This window comes from Mesocricetus auratus, unplaced genomic scaffold, assembly GCF_017639785.1.
Source record: "Mesocricetus auratus isolate SY011 unplaced genomic scaffold, BCM_Maur_2.0 Super-Scaffold_100011, whole genome shotgun sequence".
Taxonomy (NCBI): Eukaryota; Metazoa; Chordata; class Mammalia; order Rodentia; family Cricetidae; genus Mesocricetus; species Mesocricetus auratus.
Genome location: NW_024429195.1, coordinates 70,424,869 through 70,446,848, shown reverse-complemented (window position 1 = coordinate 70,446,848; position 21,980 = coordinate 70,424,869). Strand labels below are relative to the sequence as shown.

Sequence of the window (21,980 nt, the reverse complement as noted above, 5' to 3'; positions counted from 1 at the left end):
GGATTCATTATTTTATATCAAGAATCTGGAGTCTGTTGTTCAAATTATCACTCCGTTCCCTTCAAAATATTTCATGGTACTAATATTGTAGATGAGGCAGAATTTCTATCCTTTGCCAGTACATCATTAAAACCATTTCTGGAATAAAGAAGAGGGCACTTTGAGTAAAAAAAATAACTCTTCATGAAATCACAAGCACATGTTTTTAATTGTTTTCTTAGTTCATTCTTTTCCTGAAAGAACTAAGTATGGATTTACCAGTGCAATTGTGCCATGAAGAAGAAAGCTTAAATTTTAAACACAACTAATTTTGAGATATTTGCCACTTCACAGACCCATAGAAATGAATTTTTTGGTAGCAAGCATAAAATTTCCTTGATTCAATTTCTGTCTTTTTGATATGAACTTCTCAAGTTCTTGCAAACACAGTTGGAATAAATCACCTAGAAAAATTATGACTGCTCTCTCATATAGGCCTATGACTCATGAAACAAAGACTGCATCAAGCTGCTTCTTCTGGTGTGTGATACTTTATATAGAGCTCATTATAGTCAAGGTTTCGAGAATAAATGATGCTGAGTATGGATCTCTAAATTGCACATGGGCATCTCCCTCTCCAAGACTCAGGGGACATCATGGAAGAATGGGCAAAAATGTTTTGAGACTGGAGAATGGGGGAGGGGCTATGTATTCTAAATATGCCATGGTCATTGCATTCATGAGCATGCAACATCTTTTTTAAACATACAAGAGATGACAAACAACAACGAGAAGACATGCAGTTCAGAGGACACTAGACAGGAGGAAACAAAGGTGACTGGGGTGGAGAGGATCACAAGGTGGGCTACAAATATAAGAAGTTGTCAAAAATCAAACAGGAAAAACCCAAAATTTAAAATATTATCAACATAGGCCAAAGTTATCCACTATATTACTATACAAAAATATAGAACATTTCTATTTCCATAGCCTGCAGAACAGCTTCTCATGGCAAAGAGACTAGAATGTGAGGTTCTCGGTGTGTGTTATGGATGTTAGTGTGGTGCTTTTGTGGGACTCCTAATAGTGGGGGCAGGTATATCTCTGACTCTTTTGCCTGCTCATGGAACTCTTTTCCCTCCTATTGGGTTGCCTTAACCAGCCTACATACGAGAGATTTTGGCTTGTATTATTATATCTTGTTTTTTTTCTGTATTACTATCATCTTTTAGAGGCCTGATATTTTCTGAAGAAGAAAGCAAGGAGCAGTAGATCAGGGGAAGGTGGAGGTGGAGGTATATATGTATATGAAAAAAGAAGTTACATACATATACATATACATCACCAAAGTACTCAACATCTGTGAAAAAATAGAAGAACAGGGTAGTTAAGTTTTAAGAGTCTACACTAAATTTGGTGTTTGGTAGTGTAGTCAATGAACAATCTTATAAGATATAAAAGCTTTCTCAAAATTTAATTAGATGGTAATTCCTGTTTCAATTTTTATTCCATGTGTAGTTCAACTCATCACATACTGTGGTGCTTTGCACAAAGTGAATGCTCTGATAATGACTTTATGATCTATCCCAATAATCAAATTACAGCAGCAACCTCCTTCCTTCAGCAATGTGGTTTTGTCATACTAATCATGAATTATTATGGGCCCTTGACTTTGATCTATACTTTAGTCTTTAGCAATACCATCTGACATGACATCATGCCAGGCAACTTACAGGGTAAACTGTATTAGCCGGAGATATAAATTAGAAAGTTTGATGTCAGCAGCCACTTTGTTTGGCAATGAATTTCTGTAGAATACAGCAAGTCTGCCAAAGCATTGGTTTATTATAAATGTTTGGGGTCCTAAGAAAAAGGTAAGGCAACTCTCAAGCTGAAAACAAATTGCACAACTGCATTCTCATTGTCACAAGAAGCATAGTCTCCTTGATTTCTGAAGGCAACATGTCACTGCAGATAAATGCACTCCTGAAAAGCTGTACACCTTGAGGTGACACATGACAAGAAAACTCTCTGAAGATTTTTGAGGTCAAAATTATCTAATTATTTATCATCCAGCGGATGAAATGATGTTCAAGGAGTATGTCATGGATGATGGCATTATATGTGGTCATTGATTAGCATCAATAATAGATATAGAATTCTGATTTCCAAAGATAATTGGATAATTGATGTCTGATCTGCAAATAAGAGTTGCCCAACTATACATGGACATGGGATGAAATAGTTGCTGGTGTGTTTTGCTGCTGTCTTCTTTTTAGACACTTACAATGATGTGAGAGCTTTCCCTAAATCAGAAGATTGAGAAGAGTACAAATACGAAACTGAGTGCAGTTTGCTGTGGGGATACTGCTTGAATTTGGGATGATCAGAACAAGCTGTTGGGTAAGAGGATGAGGACAGCAAGAATGTATCTAGGATTTGATGGCCTCTTCTCAGCACCAACGGAAATACTGGAACTGAATGGCATTTTCTTCACATAGTGATAGAACAATATTGCCTTCTAACAAATCTCTTTAGGAGTGTAACATGGAAGAGATTTTGTTTAACTGGTTTCTAAGCTGCCTACCTGCCTATAGTCTTGAAAAGTGTGGAGTCTCACTGTGTAAAAATGAACAGGATGTGAGAACTCAGAGCAAATGATTCCGGTCACAAAGCTACTTTTTTTGTGTTTTGAAATTCAGTAATGAAAACCTTCATTGAGTTCCAGAGCAACTGGCATTGCTAGAGTAATAAAAGTCATGTTAGCAACTTAGAAATGACAGGCCCACTACAGTGCTTGGATCAGTTTGGAAATTAGCATAGCCTCAACTCACTTCACAGAGGAAGGCTGAACTATGCTTTTTATTCATAGTTATAGTGAAACTCCACATATGCTATACTAACAAGACATTTGTTAACCTTTTTACTAATTTATACCACAAATATATATATATATATATATATATATATACACACACACACACACACACATATATGTGTGTGTGTGTGTGTGTGTGTGCGTGCGTGTGTGTGTGTGTGTGGTGTGAGTGTGTGTGGTGTTTGTATGTATAAATGGTAAGTACAAAGTAAGTGAAGAATGAAAGAAAAATATTTTAGTTAATAAGACCTCATATCATCATCAAAACAGTCCAAACCAGCATCCTGAGTAGAGTGAGAGAAGACAGTAACTGAATGAAAATAAAGAATTATTTTTGGGAGGATCCTTAAAGAACAATTTCCCACCATAAATACACTATGCACAACACAGTAGGATAGAAAAGAGAAATTAAGAAAATCCACTAAAAACAATAAAAACATCTTCTAAACATAATAGGACTGATGCTTGTATGAACTCACAGATGCTGTTAAAACCTGTGCAAGTCATGAAAAGGATCAAAAATGACATAATCCCAACACTAAGAAGGAAAATGCATACAAAATCTCACCCTAACCAATGCTATTTGCCGTTGATAACTGCTCAGAAAGAAATATCTCCTTTCTCTAATGGAATGTCACTGAGTAGTCAACCACATTGTAGGGCAGGTCCTATGCCCAGGATTAGTTGACTAACACACACACAAAAGAGGCCTCCATGTTTTTGTGTGTGCTTATTCTTTTGTTTTCTTCTTTTTGTGGAGAGAAAGAGAGAGAGAGAGAGAGAGAGAGAGAGAGAGAGAGAGAGAGAGAGAGAGAGAGAGAGAGAGAGAGAGATTGAGAATTCAGTCAGGTAGGTAAGGAGGTAGAAGGAATAATAGGAAAGATCAGTATGGTGGAAGGAATATGATCTAAATACATTGTATAAAATATTTTAAATAAAAATTAGAAAAAGGACAAACTTTTGAAGAAAGAAAATAAACAGAATTTTATCAACATTTCTATGAAAGTTATTAAAATTCAAGATAATGGATTTTGGAAAATCTTTGTAGTGGTTTGAGAAAAAAGCCCTGAAAGGGAGTGGCACTACTAGGAGGTATAGTTTTGTTGGAGTGGGTATGGTCTCATTGGAGGAAGTGTGCCACTGGGGGGGGGGTGGGCTTTGATGTTTCTTCTTCCCAAGCTTTCTTTGGTGAGGTTGTCAGGAGACTTCCTGTTGCCTCTGAGGTAAGATGTAAGGACATTCAGTTCCAGAACCATGTCTGTCTGCATGCTGCCACGTTCACATTCATGATCACAATCCACAGAACCTCTGAAACTGTAAGTGACCCCCACCAATAAAATGTTTCCTTTACAAGAGTTGCAGTGCTCATGGTGTCTATTCACAGCAATGAAAACCCTATTTAATACAATCTTCAAAATGTCACAGAAATATTATTTCAAATTAGGATTCTACACATCCAAAATGTCAAGGAAGTAGGTGAGTCCAGTACATTTTTTTTTAGTTTTACATGACAGGGTTTCTCTGTATTGTTTTGGAGGCTGTCAGTCCAGCCTGGCCTCGAACTCACAGAGATCCGCCTGCCTCTGCCTCCCGAGTGCTGGGATTAAAGGCGTGTACCACCAACGCCCAACTGTCCAGTACATTTTTAACTATGTAAGTCCTTCAGAGAAAATAAAGATTTAAAAATATGCAGGGTATGGAATACAAATGGACTTTGGGTGCTCATTCCACAATGAGGGATGAGCTCTCAGCTTGGACTCTTGGGGGAGGGCCTAGGCCCTGCCCTGAAGGAAATGACAGACTCTGGAGATCCCCCATGGAGAGCCTCACCCTCCCTGGGGAAGGAAGTGGGGAGTGGGTGGGGGGCCAGGAGGCCTGGTGGGAGGCATGTGGGAGGAGGGGAGGAAGAGGGAGCTGGGATTGACATGTGATGCAAGCTAGTTTCTAATTTAAATTAAAAAAAAAAGAAAAAACATGCAGGGTAGCAGGAAGATACTAAACAATGGGGGAAGTAACCAAGTAACTAGCCTGGAAGATGAAGTGCAGAACAAGGGGAGAGCAGGAGGAATTCCTACACTACTCCCACAGCTCCAGGTGGCAGGATTGTGTTGCCCGCAAATATATAGCACAGTAGTATTTCAACCGTGTGTGTTTTATTTTTGCCTTAATCAGCATTTAGTATGCTTAGTGAAAATTTAAATAACCTTCATAATGAATATGCTCCACACCTATAATTTTAAATTCCATTGCAAATAAATGCCCATTTTATGAGATTCAACTGAATGACACTTTAATTTAGACACAACATAATCATGTAGGTTATAACATGAAATAATTTTCACTGCCAACAATGAAGCAGCAGTAACACTTCTTTTTCACGTATAGATTCTGTCATTGTTTTGGCTTTGATTTTCGAAACAGGGTTTCTCTGTTGCTCTGGAGGCTGCCCAGAACTCACTCAGTAGAACAAAGTGGCCTCAAAGTCACAGAGATCTGCCTGTCTCTGCCTCCCAAGTGCTGGAATTAAAGGCATGCACCCCACCAATAGATCTTTGTAGCTGTGATTAGCCAAGTTACCCTCAGTTTGCAATAGCAATAACACTATTTTGAAGTCGAAAGATACAGCCATCCACTGGACACATCAGAACAGTAAACCTAGTAGGTCTGATTTTGTTGATCTGTACATTTATAATATCCTGTTAAAATGTTGATTTGTTTAAATTTCATTTTGATTCTATCAGATGGGTGGTTTTACTATTATAAACAGATAATTGTACTAGCCTTAATTTATAGATAATGAAACTAAGGAAAAGAGAAATAATTATCCAGTTATCATATCTGTATAGCAGATAGAGAAACACATTTTGGAATGCTAGTATTATTTCAAAATGAGTTTGGAGGAACTTGTTCAAGAGACATTTCAATAGAAGGGGAAGGTCAGGAGAGTAGAAGCATGTAGGAACTGGATCAACATCAGGAAGAGCCCTAGGACATCAGGCAGAAACTGGGAGTCTTTGAAGGCATAGAAATACCTCTAGCATTTTACAAAATGTTGAAAAGAAGAAACAGACTCTCAAGATGCAGAACAAGGGAATTACTGAAAAGGAAAAAAGTTCCAAGAGAGGGTGATGTCTTCAAGGATGACATTTAACTAACTAGGGAATTTAGTACTATTCCAGGTCAAGTAGGTGAACCAGTAAATTAGTAAGGAGGTCACTGCTGATTTGGTCAGAGCAATTGAGAAATGACAACACAAGAAACCACATTTTGGTGAGTAGATCATAAGCAGAATGATGGGCAGAAAAAAACTGGAGAATTAATATGCATGTGTTTTCTAATTGGATATATAATGCAAATTCCAAAGAAAGACTAATACTTCTATATTCACCTTTTAAAAAGTCTAAATTTATGAGGCGGTCCATTGTTGGGTAGATGGTAAAACTCAATCCTATTTGACCTGGGTAAGGACACAGAGATAGGAAGAAATGGTTCAGAAAAGTCATGGTTCACCAGCACCCTCTGTCCTTTACACAACTCATGTGAACAGTGTTAGTGAGTCATAGTCATTGAAGCCTTTAATCTCCCAACAAAATATATTCCTCAAACAAAAATGACTACAGTCAACAGAAAACAGCCTGAAATAAAAGACTTTTGTTTGAATCCCTCCTCCCTTGAATATGACAAATAGTAGAACTTATTATAGACACATATTAAAGAAAAAATCAATGCAGGAACATGCCTTATAAGTCACTGAATGTAAAACATCTGCTAAAATATAATAATAAAAGTCATCTTATTTTTACAATGACTGAAAGTTATTATTAAGTAGTGGGGGAATAGAGATACAGTAATTGATTCTGTGAAACAGAGATGATTATTGTATTTAGTAGGTAAATCAACTACAGCTACTCAAAGAGAATTTTAAGTTTTCTTAAATCTGTGTTTCTCTTAATCAAAATATTCCAGCATCTGTTTTATATCAGAAATGAATAAAATATGTCCACATGAACAGAATACATTGGCCTTTACTTTTTGCATTTAATTGTTTTAAAAGATCATCTAGAAAAATAAAGGTTTCAAAATCTTTTTATTTTCATTACAATTAAAATTCTCCCCAGTTGCCTGCTAGTGCTTCAGACCTATACATCAGTACATTTTAACATCCCCAGAATTGTGAAGTAATAATGAAAAATGCCTTGACTATTGAAAATAATGCTTGGAATTAAAAGGAACATTTCCTTTGCTGAGACACCTAGGTGACAAGGTGCTGCAACTGTTGGAGAGTTTGAAATTGGAGCCAACAGTGGATACATCTTACAGAAGACTCTAAAAATCCTACAGCAAAGATTGGGTCAATCCATTTCTGTGAGGAGCAGTGACCAATAGAAAAAGAAGGAGAAAATCCAAGGAAGCTGAGGTAAGCCACTCTCAAGTCTGTCAGAGTGGAAACAATTCATCAAGAGGTCTTATGGTGACCAGTCACCATACATTTCATTTTTTCTTATTGGAGATTTAACAGCATAAAGTCAAAACAAAAAGTTATTTTTCTTTTATCACTTCCCCTCCACCATCAACTTATTTTACCTAGTGTAAGACCAGCCACGGAATTCAACGGTCTATTCCTGGAAAGCAAGGTAAACTATTTTGTACTTTTTACAACTTTTGGTTTGGATATTCAGAGTTCTTATTCAAAAGATGTAGTGTTCAATTTCAATAACTGGTGCAAATCTCTGCTCTGAAAAGAAAAGTGAATTTGTCTCTGTTGGAAGCAGTCCAGAGAAGCATTCTGCCGTCAGAGGCAGCCTGACAGCTTGCAGAAGCAATTCTGAACTTTAATGAGAGAAATGAAAGACCAACATTCCATCAATGAACGATTTTATGTTTATGTCTACAATAATTGGTTAAATATATCTGTGCTTATTATTAGTTGGTTTATCGAAATGCACGTTGAGGAAACAGTAAATTTTATATGTGTATGTAACACATGTTATAGGCTAAAGTTTAAAACATATATTATGCATATATTTTTCTCAGACTACTTCTTTGTGAATGTCATATTTGGTGTTATTAAATGAAGGAAAGTTTCTTTCTTCTAAAAGAGCATGCATTCGAACCTACTTAGTATGTGTTATATCTATACTGAATATATAAATATAGGGGAATTTTTGACTTACATTCTGAATGCTTTTTGTTTTTTCTTATCCTGATTAATTATGCCATAGGTGAATATACATATACCAAAATTATATAACTGATATGTTAGCACTTTATAATCATTGTCATATCCAGGCATTAGTATATATATATATATATATATTAACTAGTATATATATACATATATATATATATACTAACTAGAGATCGTCTATATGAGGCAGATTATACCAATTATGTAGGAGAAAATGGTTACATGAGAAATTCATTATTCTGCTTATTGACTGAACACCTTGATTCTCCTGTACTTATAGTTATACAGTTCTTTCCCAAAGGTAAAGCTTACCTGATAGTTCAGCAGCAGAGCCAGAAATGAATCACATACTTTGCATCCAAACCTAGAGCCATCCTTCACCATAAACTTCTATACTGTCCTTTGGTCTCTACATTTCTTTGGTCTTGGAAATCTCCTCCAGATGTTACTCTCATTTAAGGGTAAAATAAAAGCACATGCGGATGCCCACCTCTTAGGAACAGCATGCAGTTTTCACTTCGTTTATTAGATCACATCTTGGTCTCTTATATCCAACTGTTGGTTTCAGTAACGTTTCTTGAGTTAATAGCTTGAGATGGAAAAGCACTTAAAATTGCTAAACTTTACTTTCCATTCCTCAGCTTTCACTGTGACTCAGAAAGTTTAGGGACTTTGAATTTATTTCAATGTCTGCAAATGGCTTTGCCTGTGATTGGTACTCAATAAATGTGTGTTAGTTGCTGTGTATGGATTAGAAGCTGATATTCACAGCCCTACCTTGAAGAAACAACACTTTGTGGGTTGATTCTTGTCAGTAAGATCGATGAACTATCTCACGTTTGTGTTACTTACTCTACAGGTGCTGTAATGGCAACTGCAACCTGTTTGATGTTCTGGGTGTTGCTCATAGCAGATCCTGTGTGGACACAGAGTGTGAGACAGGCCTACGAGGTACTGGACCCAGAGGACTGGGATGTGCACGATGACTTCTATTGTCCCAGGGAATGTTTCTGTCCACCCAGTTTCCCTACTGCCTTATACTGTGAGAACAGAGGTCTCAAAGAAATCCCTGCTATTCCATCAAGGATCTGGTACCTTTACCTGGAAAACAACCAGATAGAAACCATACCCGAGAAACCATTTCAGAACGCCACCCAACTAAGATGGATCAATTTAAACAAGAACAAAATTACCAACTATGGGATAGAGAAGGGGGCCCTGAGCCAGCTAAAGAAGCTTCTTTTCCTGTTTCTAGAAGACAATGAGCTCGAAGAGGTACCTTCTCCATTGCCAAGAAGTTTGGAACAATTACAGTTAGCTAGAAATAAGGTATCTAGCATCCCTCAGGGAACCTTCAGTAACCTGGAAAACCTGACCCTACTTGACCTACAGCATAACAAACTTTTAGATAACGCCTTTCAAAGAGATACCTTCAAGGGGCTTAAGAACCTCATGCAGCTGAATATGGCCAAGAATGCCCTGAGGAACATGCCGCCAAGACTACCAGCCAACACCATGCAACTGTTTCTGGACAACAATTCCATTGAGGCAATACCTGAAAATTACTTCAATGTGATTCCTAAAGTGGCCTTCTTGAGACTGAACCACAACAAGCTGTCAGATGCAGGCCTCCCGTCAAGAGGTTTTGATGTGTCATCTATTCTAGACCTTCAACTGTCTCACAATCAGCTCACAAACTTTCCCCGAATTAACGCTAACCTGCAGCACCTACACCTTGATCACAACAAAATTAAAAGTAAGTAGCCATGAGGATCTGCCTATGACCAAAATGTCAGTCATGATGTCCAGTCTCTGTCCCTTGTAAGAATACCAGTTGTGTTGTTTCCCCCACCAACACGCAAATAATGGAGCCTTAAAATCAACATATTATTTTGTTGATTCACCTTTAATAAACCAAAATTCCCTAATCTTCAAGTTCAGGGTTGAAAACTTAATCTTAATAATCTACACACAGCTTTTACATACAGGAGAAAGGAACCAACTCTGTTTTCTTTGCTGTAGAAAGATTCTGGTGTTTCTCCCTCTGTGGGTAGACATCACTTGTATCTCAATATGTCTTTCAGGGTGGCCTTTAACACAAGATCAACTTCCTGTTCCAGTGTTAGAGTACCAGGGTTGTAGGATCATGCCACCATGCCCCACACTCTGAGGGATAAATTTGCTGGAGAAAATATGTAAGGGATAATCTCTTGGATAATATATAGAATAGGATATAAGGGATTACTGGAGTTGATACCTGAACCTCCTTAAGTATCATGGCTGTCCAAATACTCCAGGGGAGAGTGAATTTCAGTGTGTGTATGACAGTGTTCTTCTACCCCAAAGTTTCTGAGTCACTAGGTCTTGAGTAGGACCTCAGACCTCTTATTCTCAGCAAGTTCCCAGGTGCTGGTCCTGATGCTATGGGGAATCACACGTAGAGAGCTACTACAGATGGTCAAGATTTTAGTTACTTGAAATGGAAACCAGTGCCCTGGGAACTTGTAATCACTGGGACTTAGTGAGGTATCCACAGTGAGTAAAATATTGCTCTTTCTGGAAAACAGCTTTGGAAATGCAATGGAGAGTGGATCAAGTTGAAGTCTTTCAAAGCAAAGACATTATTAAAGGATGAATTGGTTTCAAATACACATGCTTGAAAACATTTGAGATGAACTCAACCTGTTCATAGTTATGTCAGGCTGTCTCTGGAAGTGAAAGTGGGCAATTTCATATCCCATGCCTGGTTACTGGTACACAATCTAAGATTTGTCTTCAGTTCCAGTATAAGTATTTTGGAAGGATAACCAAGGGGAGATTCCTTCTGTAAAGTTTTTTTTTTAATGTAGTCTTGAAGAGAGAGTTGATGAAAAAGTTTTATAGAAAACTAGGTAATGCCATGGTTTTATGCTTCCTAGTTACCATTCATGGGAGATTTTTTTAAGCTTGTCATCATATAATTATTTCATTACATGATTAGAGTACCTTTTGACTAGGCATTTCGTGGATATTGCAAACTTTTATTTTCGTTATTGTCGCCATGCACTTGAGAATAAAGTCTGCAACTAAATGGCATACTGCTATCACATCAGTTACTTTTCCCCTCTGTGATGAGGAAATATACTGTTTAATATTCCAGTCAGAAAGAAAAGACACAACACAGAAAAAATTGTTAGATGATTTTTTTTGGTTGAGCCAAACATCATAGTATCTAAGGAGGACCCTGGGTTTGTAAGTGTTTCTTGATGAGAGGTCTATCCTCCTATAGGTGCATTCCTCATCTACAATAAAACCTCACAGATAACTGGAGTAGGTGTTAATTTCAGATGACCCTACACAGATTTTTGTACGGGAGTTTCAGGTGCTGAGGACTAGAGATCAAGTCTTCAGGAGTGAGGGGCCAGTATTGAAAACAAGGTTGACAAGTAAATCATTGTCTTCTCTACTGAAATTTCACAAAGGGTTCCCAAAGACTATGAAATTCAGCCTTATATATTAGTATGTGCCAGACTCTACTGAGTTTCTGAAAGATTGTAGGGATTCCCCCACCCTAGATTATTATGATGGGAGACCCTGAATTGGAGTCAAACAATGCCATCTATAATCATATCATTGCTCATGGTTGGAGAAACTTGAAATCTACCAAGAGGTTTGTGTGATATTGTTGGGAAGTTCAAAGAGGAAACTGAAACACAGATGGGTGACAGCAATCCATTCTCTCAGCTTGAACAAAATGAAGCTATGTCACCTCATTTAACACACTGATCTAGTTTTGTTTGTCGTAGAAATAAATGTGGAATATGGACACCCTTTGTGGGATTCACTGGATGAGAACTTCATAAATGACATTGTTACAATACTTGTTTAATTACTTAGTTCTTGCCACATACTCTAGTTGTTAAAAATTGTTTTCAAGAAAGAAAAATTTTATATGAAGGACCCATTGAATTTGCCAATGAAGTTTTCTTTTTTGATATGTATTTCTTCAGAACATGATAAGGAGCTTGAAATTTAATATAAAGTATGCATATACTTCAATAAGTTTCTTCTCCATATTCTTTGGGGAAAAGCCTAACTTATGGAAAACTATTAAATTTACAACACTTTTCTCTTATTTCAGTTATTTGGGTATATCTGATATGAATTATGGGAGTGATAAGGATATTAAGTAAGGCACTGAACAAAACACCGTATCCCTGGTCTGCAAAGATCCCAAGTAAGAGAAATGGGCTAGTTTGGGCCAAAATTTTTATACAATACCCACGTGGAAAGGGTACCCGCATTTCCTGGTAAAGTCTGTGTGAGGATGATCTGATTGTGTATGTTTATAAAACTATAACCACAAAGCTGATTTACATATGTGAGCTATTGTTTATATCAAGTTAATCCACAAGATAACACAAGATTTGGACAAAACAGCCATTATCCAAGTATAAAACAGTTTGACATTATGTTGTGTATTTGTTTACAGCAATAGAACATAGGACAGAGATGTTCCCCAAGTTTGGTGGATCTAGTTGACAAAGAGCTCTTGCTCATTTTTTGGCAAAAGCAGAATATGTGGATTGATGTTTGAGATTGCCTGCTCCAAGCTTTTCTGAATTTGACCATGTAACAAACTGTGATTCTGGAGGAGTCTCTCAATGTGACTGTTGGTGCCACTAGCTGTAATCCAAGGCACGTGTTTGTTCTCCCATAAATAACAGATATAAAGGTTGATAGGATGTTTCTTGGCCTCAATCCTCTGTAATTTTACTCTTGGCAAATGCCTACTTTCCAGCTCCAACTAAGCATACTTATGTGGATGGATTCATGAATTTTAGTATTACATGTAGAATTATCATAAATACATTTATGTAATCATACCATTCATTAGTTTGAAAAATTTAAGGTAACATTGCAGCATATTTATCCTTGCAAGAACTCTTCCACCCATCTTTATACCCAGTCTAACTGCTGTCTCTGCCTTTAATCCTTTAAAAATGTTTCTCATTTTTGCATAGTAAGGCAATTTTGACATGCTTTGTCTCTTCTGTAAGCTTAGAAAATAGCTGAGATATCTTATTTCCCTTGGATCTATCATTGTTTGCAATAGTATTAGCTATGTAATATTTCGTGCTAAAATACAGCAGAGCATAGAGTGGGAATACTGCACCTGTTACATCAGACTTGTTTCCAGGGTTATTATTGTGAAACAGATATGCACAGTAACTTGTTTGACAATGACTTGCATCTCTACAGCTTTCATTGCAAGAGGTCATTTGATCCCTTAGGGCCCCTGCAGCATTTTTTTTCATTTAGACCACTAGACTTTCTGGTGTTTCAATCTAAACATTCATGTCATCTTTCTATCTATAGATGTGAACATCTCGGTAATATGTCCCACCACGCTGCGTGCAGAACAGGATGCCTTCATTCATGGACCTCAACTGAGCTACCTTCGTCTGGATGGCAATGAAATCAAGCCACCAATCCCAATAGATATAGTGGCATGCTTCAAGCTTCTTCAGGCCTTCATTATATAAGCAGCTCCACCAAATCCAAATTGGATTAAGAGTAGTTGTGTGTGGTACGAAATTCAATTTTTCTCCTAGGATTAGGTCACAAGTCATATTTACAATTGTTTTTAACCACAACTTTCATCTGTGCAGTCTGTTTTCAATTCGAAGATGCTTTGGTCAGTGGCATACAGATGGTACTTGTGATAATTTGCTTTTCTCTGATTAACTAAACAGACACAGAGTTGAGATAACTTCTTAACTCAAAGCTATTTTTGTCTCTTTGCAGTTACTAATATCAAGTAATTTTTAATTTTTATATATTCAAAATGATTTACTTGTCTATGACTGAATTTATGTGTGCTGGTAGTGTATATGTCCTGTAAGTACAACAATGAGATAGCAGTGAAGAAAATGAATAAATGAAATCTTCCTGTCATTATTATCATAAACCTACTAGCCAAATGCATCATAAGGAGAGATTTAGCTATTAGAACTAAACAATAAAGCAACAGAGAGAAGGAGAGAGAGAGAGAGAGAGAGAGAGAGAGAGAGAGAGAGAGATAGACTAGTCACTAAGGATTAACAATGAAGCAAGAGACATTTGTGGTTTACTATCATTCCATATATATATTATATACAGAGGTATAATACACTATTCTCCAGCAACTGAAGCCTTAAATTCTGCAGTTATCATAACATACATCTCATTGAAACACACTGTTTTAACACTAGAAATTTACTTAACTTGCTAATTATTTAGCTCTTAATTTACTCATGATTTTTTGTATTTTCTAAATAAACATATTAAATGTTTTCTGACAAAATGGAAGTGTGATATTTGTGTAAAGGAGACAACTTTCATATAGGAACACATTATAAGAAAGTGTTATAGTGTCAACTAGTTTGCTGACATGAACACAAACACATATCTTCTCAAATCTTATTTTTATCTTAGTAAAGATTATATTCTAAGTGCATAAGTACGTGATGAAATACACTTATTTGTGATGAGTTTTTCTTCAAGCCAAGGTACCTCTATGTAGCTCTGGTGTCCTGGAACTCACTCTGTAGAAGAAGTTTGTCTCGGGAGTGCATGTATGTGTGTACATGTGTTCATGTTCATATAGGCATCTATGCACGGCATTATCCAAACAAGATCAAAGTTTTTCAGTTTATATTATATCACACAGATTAGTGTAATATCACAAAACCATGCAGAATTTTATTTGTAACAAATGTTTGCATTCTGCAAATTGATTAGTAATACTAATTTGAAGAAGAATTTCCTAAGAAAATGACTTAGGAAACACATAAAGAATGAAAAATGTTTAATTACAGAGATGGAGAAAAGAATATTCCAGGCATAACTTAAAGACTTTGTAATCCTTGGAAAATTTTGGGAATTACAGAAGACTTTTAATATAGAAGGGATTATATTTGTCAGGGGTAGCAACATTTAGCTAAAATCTCCAAGTTCACATCTCAACCTTGCTGTTTACTCTTGGGCATATTTTTTTTTAAATTTTATTTTTCAGTTTAAATTTAGATAAGAAACGAGGTTGCTTCACAAGTCAGTTCCAGGTCCCTCTCCCATTCCCTCCCCTCCTCCCGTGCCCTCCCCCCAACCCCCCCCCGTTATCCCCTCATTTCCCCAGGGAGGGTGAGGCCCTCCATGGGGGTGTGCATAGTCTGTCATTTCATATAGGACAGGGCCTAGACCCTTCCCCAAGAGTTCAGGGCGAGAGTGCACCTCACATTGTTCTATGGGAGTCCAAAGTCCGTGTGTATACTTGGGATGGGTACTGATCTGCTGCCCAAGGCTCAATAGATTCCCTAGGCCTCTTCGGCATATTTTTCTAATTTTCTGTTCTTCAGATTCTCTTCATCTGTCAAATACTGACAAGAAATGACACCCCCCTTATGGTGAGGATTAAGGGAGTGTAAACATCAGAAGAGTCTAGACAAGTTCCTGGTGCATGCTAAATGCTGTGTGATTTATCTGCACTGTTGGGTGATATTTGAGGGAACTTAAGATTACATTTGAAGATATCAGCTATGATTTCATTCCTGTACATTGGTTAGAATTAAAACACAGTAAGCATGGTTTAGAAGAGAGGACACTAGTAGTCCTGTTAGATGCAGCATCTTACAGATTTGAGGACATGTGACAGCAAAATTCGTAGGAGTTGTTGATGGTTTGTACAGAGGGGACTTAAAGGAAGGAGGATGTTAACATCTTTGTCTCAAATAATAAGGTTCACAACAACACAGTTATCCAGAGAGACATATTCAGAGATCATTTACTTTTAAGCAACTTGAAATTGCTTTTATCCCATAAGTGCAGTTAAATCTAAGAAGAGATCAGGATGGGAGTTAGGTGTTGACATTTTCTAGATTTTGTTAACATATGCAATGATTTTGAAATAAATCTGTATTGAAATCATTACGGAGTGTAATAGATTAGGTATAGATGCGGAAGATGCACACTTTATTCCATGTCCTGGACAAAGAAGCCTTGGAAGATTGAGTGATGTTGCAGCCAGCAATATCTGTATATATGTCAAAGTTTCACAGTGAACTCATTTCTGATGTCAATACGTGTGACCATCACATGAAAAAATTAGAGTATTAAATAGGAAATCAAGTTAAACCATTTTGAAACTAAAAGTCAATTGTTTATAATTTAAAACACAAAATAATCCTTCTCCCCTCCCCCAATTTCTCAGGAGATCTTGTCTATTTCCCTTTCCCAGGGGTATCCATGTATATCTCAGGGTTCTCCTTATTACCTACCTTCTCTGGGTTCATGGACATAGAGTAGTTACCCTTTGCTTTATGTCTATTATCCACTTATGAGTGAGGACACACTGTGTTTGTCTTTCTGGGTCTGGGTGACATCGTTCAGGATGTTTTTTTTTCTTTGATGACTCCCACTGAGAAGCCTTACCCTCTCTGAGGAGTGGATGGGGAGGAGTGGGAACTGGGATTGGTCTGTAAAATGAGAAATTGTTTTAGAATTAAAAAAAACACATCTAAAAATAAAATAAATAAATTATATACTTCATTCTGTTGTCTCCCCAGGTAAATAACATGGACTTGGCACAAAAATACAGTGAGGAAAAGGTACCAACAAGCAAACAGCAACAGAAAGAAAGACGTGGTAATAGAACGGCAGTTAATATAAAAACGGCGATATTCGGGAATATATATTTCTAGTAGAAGTGTGTTGGTACATGTCAATAACCCCAGTCTTTGAGAAGTAAAAGCAAGAGAATCGGAAGTTCAACACTTTAATCAAAAGGCTGGTCTGCTTATCATGCAATCCCTATGCCAGAGCCAGTCTATTTAGAAAGAATGATGGTTTTCACTAAGAAACTCGGAGGGATTCAGAAGCTGTATCAGTAACCAGGCTCAAAGACAAACTGTAAAAAGAAACTTTATCCTAGAGTACTCATCTACAAATGCCAGAGCCTAGAAACAGGGGTCAGTATGTATATTGCTGTTTAATAGATTAACACATAGGGAGGTGTTTTAAGTAAGATTAAGGTAAGATTAAAGCCTTACTTTAAATTAAGCAAAAATCCCTTACAGGTGTGCCCTCCATTTTGGGGTTTTAATTAATTCCAGATATAGTTAAATTGACAACCAATAGTAGCCATTACAATGATTTGGGGCCAGACAAGGCTGTGTACTGAGACTCTGTATTAAGTACACAGAGAAAGATACTTGTATATAATCAAAATATTATAAGTAAGTTTAATACATAATTATAAAACTGCAGGATATGTTTTGTTTAAGTTTCCTTTTATTATCCTAACTTTAAGACATCAATTTGTGCTGATATTCAGCTGAATATCAAAATCCAAGTACAGAAAGGGACTGTGTCTGAGATTTTTAAAGGTTTCAAAAGACAAGTTAAAAATTTCCTGGAGAAAGTTCAGAACAGTAAAACGACTATCAGGAATGCTTATTATTGTTTTGTTTCTTGCTTTGGCAAAAAGTGACAGGAAAGTTATAGACAATATACCTAATATACAATAGGTGTCAGTGTTTGTTTCCAATGGGGAAAACGCTCTGGCACATGCTACATTTCCAGGTCCCTTTGCTTGCATTCAAAGGAACAATTCAAACCTTCTGGGCACTGCCGGTGCTAACAGGTAACACTATCTAGATGTGGAGATACTGCATTAGAGCAATGTAAGGAGCTGAACCAACAGGATTTCTGTGTAAGAGAAGCTACTTCTCAAAATTCAAAACATGTACACAGTCCTTAAAGTAGTCTGGGAAAAAAGAGAAGTTATTTCAAATTGAAAATGGAGAGAAAGGGTCTTGGGATGTGGCATCAGATACAATTGTACCTACCCTAAAACTTGAAATATATATTGATTTTGACAGAAATGACTATTATCACCTGTTGCAGAAACACATAGAGGAGTTAACAGTTTCCATCTTCTAGAAAAAAGTAATCAAATTATAAGAGAGATTCTGGCCATGGTGCAATAGTAGAACCACCAGATATCCCTTCCAAACCATGGGTTTGCAGTGCTTGGGGGAATGGAAGTCTTGGTGTGTCAGGATCCTGCAATGGAGCCTCCAGACCTTCAGTGTCTCTTAAGGGAGGTGTAGGGCAGGACTGATATGATGAGTGACACACAAAAGTTTGACTTGTTGGTGAAATTTATGGCATTTGCAATTAAAGCATGCTAGCCTATCTATCATGAATAGTTCCTTCATATTTTATGCATAGTCTCAACGTAATAAATGAGTAAAATCCAAAACACTGGGTGCTACATAATGTTGTGATAGTCGCAATTTAAGTTTTTAAACAATACACAAGCTTCGTAAAATTCCAACATCTAAAAGAATTTCCCTGTAGGGAGAATTATTTTTTTTTCTATCCCACTCTTAGAGTCTAGAGGAACCTACTTTAAATATTTACTGGGTTTATTTTTCTTTATTTGGCCAGAAAATATTTTAATCAAATTCTCTTGATTTAGCAACTTTAAAGAAGTTACTTAGACTCTGCTATGGAATATTCTACATATACATATGCATATATACCTATTGCCTTTTCCTATCTGTTAATAGCAACCTTTTTACTTCTATAATTAATAAACGTTGAACAACTAAAACCTCATACTGATAGATATAATTTGAACATCTCTACAAAGTTATTGAAAGTTTTTTTTCTATTTGAGATAAACTAATGTCTATTGCAGCCATATTCTCTATCTTTCTATCTTCTGTTAGATACATATTTAGTTTTATGCTCATATTTATACAAATTTGCACTATCTTAAAAATTAACTATATTCTACACACATTTTCTGTGTGAACATTTATTGGAAGATTTGGGGATATGGGAAGTGCATCTTGGAGGAATTAGTGGGAGGAGTGAGAAGTATGATAATACATAGTAAGAAATAATCAAAAAGTTAATAAAATATTATATTGAAACAGAAATAATATAAATCCACAAATATGTGTATTTATGCATATAATTTTAAAATTTGCAGTAACCATGTTTACAAATAGAAAAAGAAAGATGGAAAACAACATGAAAAGAAATAGAATTTTGTAAGAGCATCCTGGTGTAAGAGAAGAATATCAATATACACTCTCCAAAGTGGTGGCGCACGCCTTTATTCCCAGCACTCCGGAGGCAGAGGCAGGCGGATCTCTGTGAGTTCCAGGCCAGGCTGGACTGACAGCCTCCAAAACAATACATAGAAATCCTGTCTCTTACCACCAAAAAAACAAAGATTCAGTACACCCGTATTTACCAAACTTCAAATAAACTTATCCATATCCATCTGTGGTAGTTTGCATGAGGAATATCCCCCATAGGCTGTGGCAACTGAACCTTTGGTCCCCATTTAGTGGCACTGTGTGTGACGGTTTTGGTGTGGCAAACTTGCTGGAAGTGTGTGACTTGGGAAAGGTTTGAAGGTACACAGCAACACCCCACTCTTCTCCATACTTGCTGTTGGTGACTTATCTCTCAGCATCCTCTGCCTGCCACCATGCCTACTGCTTGTTGCCATGCTTCCCATCATGATTGACTCTTACCTTCTCTTTCATTATCCCAAATAAACACTTTTTGTGTATAAATGTCCTTTATAACAGCATCAGAAAAGTGACTAATATCACACTTTGGCAATGCTAAACTGCAGCACAGATCTTTGATTCATCACTTAACATGTTTCCACCTTGTTTTATTGATTATAGCAAAAAATGGAGATATCTGTCTCCCATAGTTGGCTTCATCCACAATTCTCTTTGTTGTAATGAGCTTTTTGCTTTTCAAATTTTATTTATACAGGATTTCAATGGAGCTACCAAGAGGAATATGAAACAAATATTCTTGGGATCTTTCCTGTTCTTTTTTACTCTGCTCATAAATTAAGCAGTTTGGATCTTGTGCAAAGAGACTCCATGAGCCTTGAACAGGAAGACACTTTGCATGAGAAACTGTAAGACATGGAGAGTTTTAGATAGAGGGTTACAAGAGCATCAAGCTCAACTGCAGCAAGGATGGGCAGAGGATATTGGAAGTCCAGTCAGCCATTTATCTGAGCTCACTAGCCAGAAGAGGATTTGAGCTTCTGTTTAGACCTGAATGTGTAAAGGTGATTGTTTACTTTGTATTTGGGAGGCCACAGTCCTCCAGTGAAATTTTAAAAAATATAATCTTAGCAATATTGCAACATTTCACTTGGTCTTTCTCCACAGTATCATTCAACATGTTTGCTGCTGATAGTTTAACACAAGTTCTACAACCTCCTTCCCAAGACTTTCCCTAAGTGCCCCATAGCTTCTCTGTTCTTCAGTTAAGCATTAAAATTAATCCCCTTATGATTCTACATCCCCAGGACTCTCAGAAGTTAAGATACCCTTTTCTTACTTGTTTAACAATCAAGATATTACCTCTTAAATCTTCAGAAATTCCTCTCCAAGGAACATGTGCCTATCAGTAATTTTCAAATATCTGTCTTTCCAAGACACTAAAATTGGTAGAAAAGGTGTGATAGTTTGTGAAGACTGCCACAATAAAATACCTCCAACTGAGTAGCTACAATAATAGAAATTCAATTTCTCTCAGTACTGGTGTTGAGAGATGTCAGATCAGTTTGGTTCTTTCAATGCAGCTTTTATTCATTAATGGATGCCTTCTTAGATCTTCTTGTGATCTCTTCCCTGTATTTTCAGAGTCAAGGCTTATGTTTCTCACGAAACCAACAGTAAAGCCCTTATAAGGATGTCTATCAGATTGGATTAGGATTTGCCTTAAGCATCTAATTTTAACTGAATCACCTTTGACAGACCTCTATTGTCACAGGAAAGGTTTGAGGTGCTTGGGGTTATTGTTTCAAGAACATTTTGATGATGAACACAAAGGTCATCTGCAAAATTAATTATTTACTGTGATTTTATATATGCTTTCCAAAGTTTATGTGTTGTCATTTAATAGACAGCTGACAGCATTAAGAAGAAGGCCAGTAAGAAGAGGACCATGAGAATCTTGTGGTGGTTTGGATGACAATGGCCCTCATAGGTTCATAGGGAGTGGCATTATTGGAGGCATAGCACTGTTGGAATAGATGGCCTTGTTGGAAGTATATCATTGGAGGAGGGCTTGGAGGTTTTCTGAAGTTCAACCAGGTTTGGGCGGTATTTTCCTGTTGACTGCAGATCCAAATACAGAACTTTCAGCTACCTCTTTAGCACCATGTCTGCCTGCATAAGTGTGTTGTAGTCATGGTGACTTTTAACAGCAATAAAACCCAAACATACTAATAAAAGGACTTAAGATCTTTGTAAAAGAGACTTTATACAGTGCTATGTACTCATGATGCATACCTTCAATCTTTGTGAGTTGCACCTTATGAAGAACAAAGCAACAACTGTGTGTTACAAGGTGGTAGACCCCCATTAGCTAGCACAGCAATAACCGACTTAGAGTCACAAAGGCTGTGAAAGGGAATCTTTTTTAAATCGATTACTTAGTCACAGATACTTAGTTAAACAATGCAAAATATCATCTGAAGACATAATTCTCATTTTCTTACACCATTTACTGTTAAATAAATGTATACAATAGTAGATTGCACGCGTATTTCCTTCCCTGTTTGGCAATGCAACCATTGGTCTACCAACTTTTGTCACTCACTTATGCAGGAAGTTTAGAGTTTCATAGTTCTGAGGATACTTTGACAGCATTAGTCACTGTAGCATTAAAGCTAATTGCACTGGATTTTTGAAAAGTGTTTGAATGCGAGACATCTTGTCCAGAGAGAAACCTATGCTTTCTGAAGATATTTATGCAAAACATTAAATATAAGCAAGCATAATTTCATCTGGAAATGAAATTAATGAGTGAAGTGCTGTCTAACTCACTTTATTGCTCACAAAATACCTTCTTTTATGGGGAGGG

The 21,980-nt window shown here is 36.8% G+C and overlaps 1 protein-coding gene across 1 annotated transcript; it reads left to right on the top strand.

Annotated features, from left to right (window-relative positions):
• The first annotated feature begins 7,271 nt into the window (after positions 1-7,271).
• Kera (keratocan) lies at positions 7,272-18,678 on the top strand. Its single transcript, XM_013111877.2, has 4 exons — positions 7,272-7,491; positions 8,905-9,801; positions 13,404-13,614; positions 16,628-18,678. Exons 2-3 carry the CDS (start codon positions 8,913-8,915, stop codon positions 13,568-13,570), a joined length of 1,056 nt encoding a protein of 351 aa, XP_012967331.1. The 5' UTR covers positions 7,272-7,491; positions 8,905-8,912; the 3' UTR covers positions 13,571-13,614; positions 16,628-18,678.
• The last annotated feature ends 3,302 nt before the right edge of the window (positions 18,679-21,980 follow it).